We start from the raw sequence: 5,493 nt of genomic DNA on the forward strand, positions 1-5,493 counted from the left end.
TTACTCCTCTACTAAATGGTTAATGACAAATACTCTCGACCCAAAAAAAACACATATATCTATCACTTTATAAACTTCATTACCATTAATTTTTCTAATTTATAAACCATCTATGCAAAATGATTAACTAATTTTACCTACAATTAAAAAAAAAAAAGGAAGAAAGAAAAAATGAATTTCCTTTTTTTTTAATGCTATGCCTACAACTTCTCACCCAAGAGAATCAACTTGTTACCAAGTGCAACCCCATAAACCTCCGAACTACCCAAATTGTTCATTTCAAAACACTAATCCCCTTGGCTGCCACTACTATAGCTGCCAGATAAACATGTTACGAAAAAAAAACCCATCAGAAAACCAGAAATCACGGTTGATTTCCAACTTTGGCACTAAATCCCATCGCGAGTTAAGCCCATTGCTTGAGATAGAAACGATTATTTTTGGCTCTGGTTATGTATGGAATTCAAACAATTCTGTAGAGGATGATGATTATGCGTTCGTTTGCTAATGTTCTCCAACAAATGAAGAAGGTTAGCTCAACTTTCACCGTTGGGATTTTTTCCAGACATTCCAAGTCCGCAGACGATTCAAAAGAACAATGGAAACGTTATGGAATCGGTGAGGATATGAGAAAACTCTGCGAAATAGGTCAGTTGAAGGAAGCGGTGGATTTCTTGCATACTTTGAACCATCGATCCGTTCAGGTAGATTTTGATACCTATGCTTACATCTTACAGGAATCTGTCAATAAGAAAGATTTGGTACAAGGCCAGAGACTCCATGCTCACATTATTAAAACTGGTTTTCTGCCCGATGTTTATTTAAAAACCAAACTTATCATTATGTATGCCAAATGTGGGAATTTGGTAGATGCACGCAATATGTTTGACAATATGTCTGAACGAAATGTGGTCTCTTGGACTGCGATTATTGCAGGGTACACTCAGCACGGTCAAGGTGAAGATGCTTTGGGATTATATTGTCTGATGCAAAGGGCTGGAGTGAAGGCCAATGAGTTTACCTTTGCGAGCGTTCTTACAGCTTGCGCAGGCATTGGAGCCCGGGAGTGCGGAAGGCAGGTCCATGCCTGTGTTGCGAAAGTGGGGTTTGGCTCACATCTGTTTGTGGGTAGTGCCCTGCTTGATATGTATGCCAAATGTGGGTTTGTAGAAGATGCACGCCAAGTGTTTGACAAAATGTGTCAAAGAGATGTAGTATCTTGCACTGCCATTATCGCCGGCTATGCACAACAGGGGAAGCATGAGGAGGCCTTGAGACTCTTCTACCAGCTACAAGAGGAAGGGATGGAGCCGAACGAGGCCACTTTTGCTAGTCTGCTTAGTGCATTAGCGGGCGTTACAGGCCTGGAACATGGAAAGCAGGTCCACGTTTGTATAATTCGAAGACAGTCTCATACTTATATCACTCTGGGTAATGCCCTTGTTGACATGTATTCGAAGTGCGGAAGCATAGAGGATGCTCGCACAGTATTTGACAAAATGTCAGAACGAAATGTTATTTCATGGAATGCGATGATTGCAGGATATGGCAGGCATGGACATGGCAAGAATTGTGTTCAATTCTTTGAATTGATGCAACAGACATGTGTGAGGCCGGACAGCATCACGTTCCTGGCTCTTCTTTCTGGGTGCAGCCATGGAGGTCTGGTGACCGAAGGCTGGAAGTATTTTGATGCCATGACTCGTGAGTATTGCATTACGCCTAAAGTTGAACACTTTGCTTGCATGGTTGACCTACTTGGTCGTGCTGGATGTTTGGATGATGCACTCAGCTTCATCAGGAATATGCCATACAGACCTGATGGTGCTATATGGGGTGCTTTGCTTGGTGCCTCTAGAGTCCATGTAAATGTCGAGATAGGAAAATGTGCCGCGGAACATCTTTTTGAGCTAGAGCCAGAAAACGCTGGAAATTATGTGGTGCTTTCAAATATCTATGCAGCAGCTGGTATGTGGTATGAAGTCGTGAATGTGAGAAAAATTATGAAGGACAAGGGAGTCAAAAAGGAGCCCGGGTTTAGCTGGATTAAGGTTAGGAGGGTGGTGCATACTTTTTCCGTAGGAGATAAATCACATCCTAAAACAGAGGAGATCTACGTGATGCTAGAGACACTCACTGAGCAGATAAAGAAAGCGGGTTACGTTCCCGATATAAATTTTGCATTGCATGATGTTGAGGAGGAGCAGAAGGAACATATTCTATCTCTTCATAGTGAGAAACTGGCCATTGCATTTGGGCTCATTAGCACACCCCAAGGAACACCTATTAGAATAGTCAAGAACCTTCGTGTTTGTGGTGATTGCCACGCTGCCATCAAATTCATCTCAAAGACTGTTGGACGAGAAATTGTTGTAAGAGATTGCCACCGCTTCCATCATTTTACTGATGGATTTTGTTCTTGTGGGGATTATTGGTGATTCATATTTATAACGGTTTTGCCCTAGTGGGTAAGATCTTAGTGTTCCAGTTAAAGGAGAGAAGCATTCAGCAAGACAGAAACCAGGAAAGAACATGGCTAGCAAATCAATGATATGGTTCTGACAGAAACTTTGTGCTGCATATTGTCGAGGAGGAGCAGAAGGAGCATATTCTCTCTCTTCATAGTGAGAAACTGGCTGTTACATTTGGGCTCATTGGCACAACCCTTATTAATACCTATTAGGATAGTCAAGAAAATTTGGGTTTGTGGCGACTGCCACACTTCCATCAAATTCATCTCTAAGATTGCAAGCGATTGTCATGGCTTCCATGTTTTCACTGATGGATTGTGTTCTCGTGGGGATTTTTGGTGATTGATAATGAATAATATCTACTGTCTTTGCCCTCGTGGGTAAGATCTTATTATAAAATGTGGAGAGAAGCATCCATCAAGATAGACCCCAGTAAAGAAAGTTAGTAGCTAATCAATGGGCCTTGATGTCTGATGGGATTGTTGAAACTTAACATCCTAGAACATGCTGATTTTGGTGCTGGATAAGGTTTGCGTTATAGACAAAGAAGAGACTGACAAAGAAGACAGGCACTTCTTGTGGAAATCACTTATGTGAAATGAGTAATTATGGGTCTCCTTAGTAAGAATTTTAAAATGTTGGGAAACTCAGTCAGCGATTCAGTACGACTGTTAGATATGTCATGTCTGAAATTACACATTTATAGCTGATGTTCCGAACACTACAACGTTTAGCACTGAGAAACTTATGGAAACATAACTCTTTCTTGAGTCAGGTAAGCTCATTTCTGTACAAGGGCTGCTATCTGATGGCAATTAATATGCTCTCATAGCAATGTGTTCCATAATGCTGCTCTCCCTCTTAGGAAATACACGGTGAATTAATTTCAAATGACAAATCGCTCTTATAAAGCTTCTATGGGTGTTTCTTTATGACTGAGCCACAATATTTGATCGCTGAAGTTGTGAACCACGGATAAGGAATTCTGGTAACTGAAGTTCCCTGGGTGAGAGAGATTAATGTCACTGTGCATAGTGCAAGAATATATACAGTGTTGCATGTAAAATAGAGGTGATTTCACAGGAGATAAACTCATCCAGAGACTCAGACCTGGCATATCTAGAAATCCAAGAATGCACAGATGCTTTGCCTTGATGAACATATCAGTTCATCCAAATTTGCCATAATATCTGTTTCAAATTACTAGAGGATATCCTTGATACTGACTATCCCAAAGCACTTTGGTAATCAAATAATCACAGGACTCGAGAAATGTATGTTGGTCGCCAGCTCGTGCATCCCCACTGGAGTATTGAGGCGGAATCACTATAGGAAAATGACTAACTGCTGATATGCAGTTTATCTGATGTTGCATTGATGTCCCTTTAAGGCATCAACTTGGCCTTGTGTGTACCAGGTTTAAATGTTCACCCCATGTAGGGTGCCACTGCTTCTCCATTAAAAAGAGACACATTATAATCTTTTTTCTTTACAATCTTCCTTGCTCAACTCTTCTTAATATTAACTACTAAAGGCTCGGCAGAGAGTTTTTTCTCCACTGTGTCATAAAGGGGACTTGAAAAAATATTTATTGACCTTTTTTTTAGGTATGAACTGGTTGGAGTAATTGGTAGCTGGGCAGAATCTTAACCACTTAACACAGGGTCAATCCTCCAGACTGCCGCTATAATCCTCAATATTTACACACAAAGCCTGCAATCACGTGCTGGGGTTAACCAAGGGATTTGAATTAAGATGGACAGGATTATCAGTGTTAATCCCAACCTGTTGGGCTGCCCTTGATGGCCTTCGTATTAGCATTTATTAATTGACTTTTCATTTCATCTTTGGTGAGCCACAAAGATAAGGACAATTCGTGGAGAAAGAAAGGAGGATGGGGAAAATTGTGCATGAATGTGAGTGTGAGAGAGAGGGATAGGGCTAATTGAATCATGTGAAATGGCTATAAGGGAAGATCAAGCAAGCTCACCACACTCTTATTCTAAGATGGTGGGATTGGAAGTCAAGAATGGATTTAGCATTGGAAGGAGAACAGGATTTGACTAAAAGGAAGGGTACTTATAACATCATTGCAGTAAAAAGCCTTTATATGTTCCTATATCATCTAAAGTGTACATGGTGATAATAGCATTGGAGGCCAAAGGGGCTGATTTATTGTTTGATATTTTGCATCTTCGTGAAATACTAAGCTTTATTTTGATTTTGAATAGGAGTCTCGTCACCCAATTTTTTGGGGACTTCTTCAATATATATATTTTTTCCAATAGACTTATGTATAGATGAAATGTATTTCATCCTAACTAGGCCAATGTAATCAATCTGATAATGGGTTTTAGGTTTGGTTGGAGGATTAATATAGATTGGAAGAGGCAAGTATTATGGTAAGTTTGTTATGAATGACTCCTTTAGAAGCTCATATTGATGGTTTGTTTGTGTTAAATGTCAATGTGCTTGTCTTTTGGCACTTCACTTTGTGGTTTTGTTATATAGTTGTTGTTGCCCTTGTAGGCTTTATTGTTGCTCATGAATTCACTAATTGTTGAATAATGGTCAACTTGAGTTTGTTAGGATATTTCTTAGAAGTGTAGTTTATTTGCAATGAACTAATGGTGATAAATTCTTTAACAATGTTTTAATGGTGTTTGAACCCTTGTTAGGGCAAAAGTAGCTTGTGAATTGTCGTGATATTACAAACTTAAGGATATCCTAATCACTAAATGAGTTGATTACTTCATTAGTATTACATTGGTGTGATAGTTAGGTAGATGCATTCAACCAGCTCTACCATACCATCTTAGGAAAGAACATGTCGGTTGCCTCAATGGCTTGATAACCCCACTGTTAAGGACACTAGCCAAGTGTGGCTATGTGGAACAATGATGTTACATCACTTATACATCTAATTCATGCATGTAAAGGAAATGGCACACAAAAAATTGACAAATGCCAGATGGCAATCCCATATCAATAATTTGCACCACTATATGAATGGATGGACTAA

General features: G+C 39.7%; 1 protein-coding gene across 1 annotated transcript; it reads left to right on the top strand.

The window, feature by feature from the left end:
- Positions 1-252: 252 nt before the first annotated feature.
- On the top strand, positions 253-4,699 carry LOC149265498 (putative pentatricopeptide repeat-containing protein At3g13770, mitochondrial). The gene is made up of 2 exons (XM_089429469.1): positions 253-704; positions 937-4,699. Exon 2 carries the CDS (start codon positions 987-989, stop codon positions 2,436-2,438), a length of 1,452 nt encoding a protein of 483 aa, XP_089285595.1. The 5' UTR covers positions 253-704; positions 937-986; the 3' UTR covers positions 2,439-4,699.
- The last annotated feature ends 794 nt before the right edge of the window (positions 4,700-5,493 follow it).

The sequence above is a fragment of the Pinus tabuliformis genome, chromosome 6, assembly GCF_031772625.1.
Source record: "Pinus tabuliformis cultivar Carrire ecotype Pingquan chromosome 6, CPIR1, whole genome shotgun sequence".
NCBI lineage: Eukaryota > Viridiplantae > Streptophyta > Pinopsida > Pinales > Pinaceae > Pinus > Pinus tabuliformis.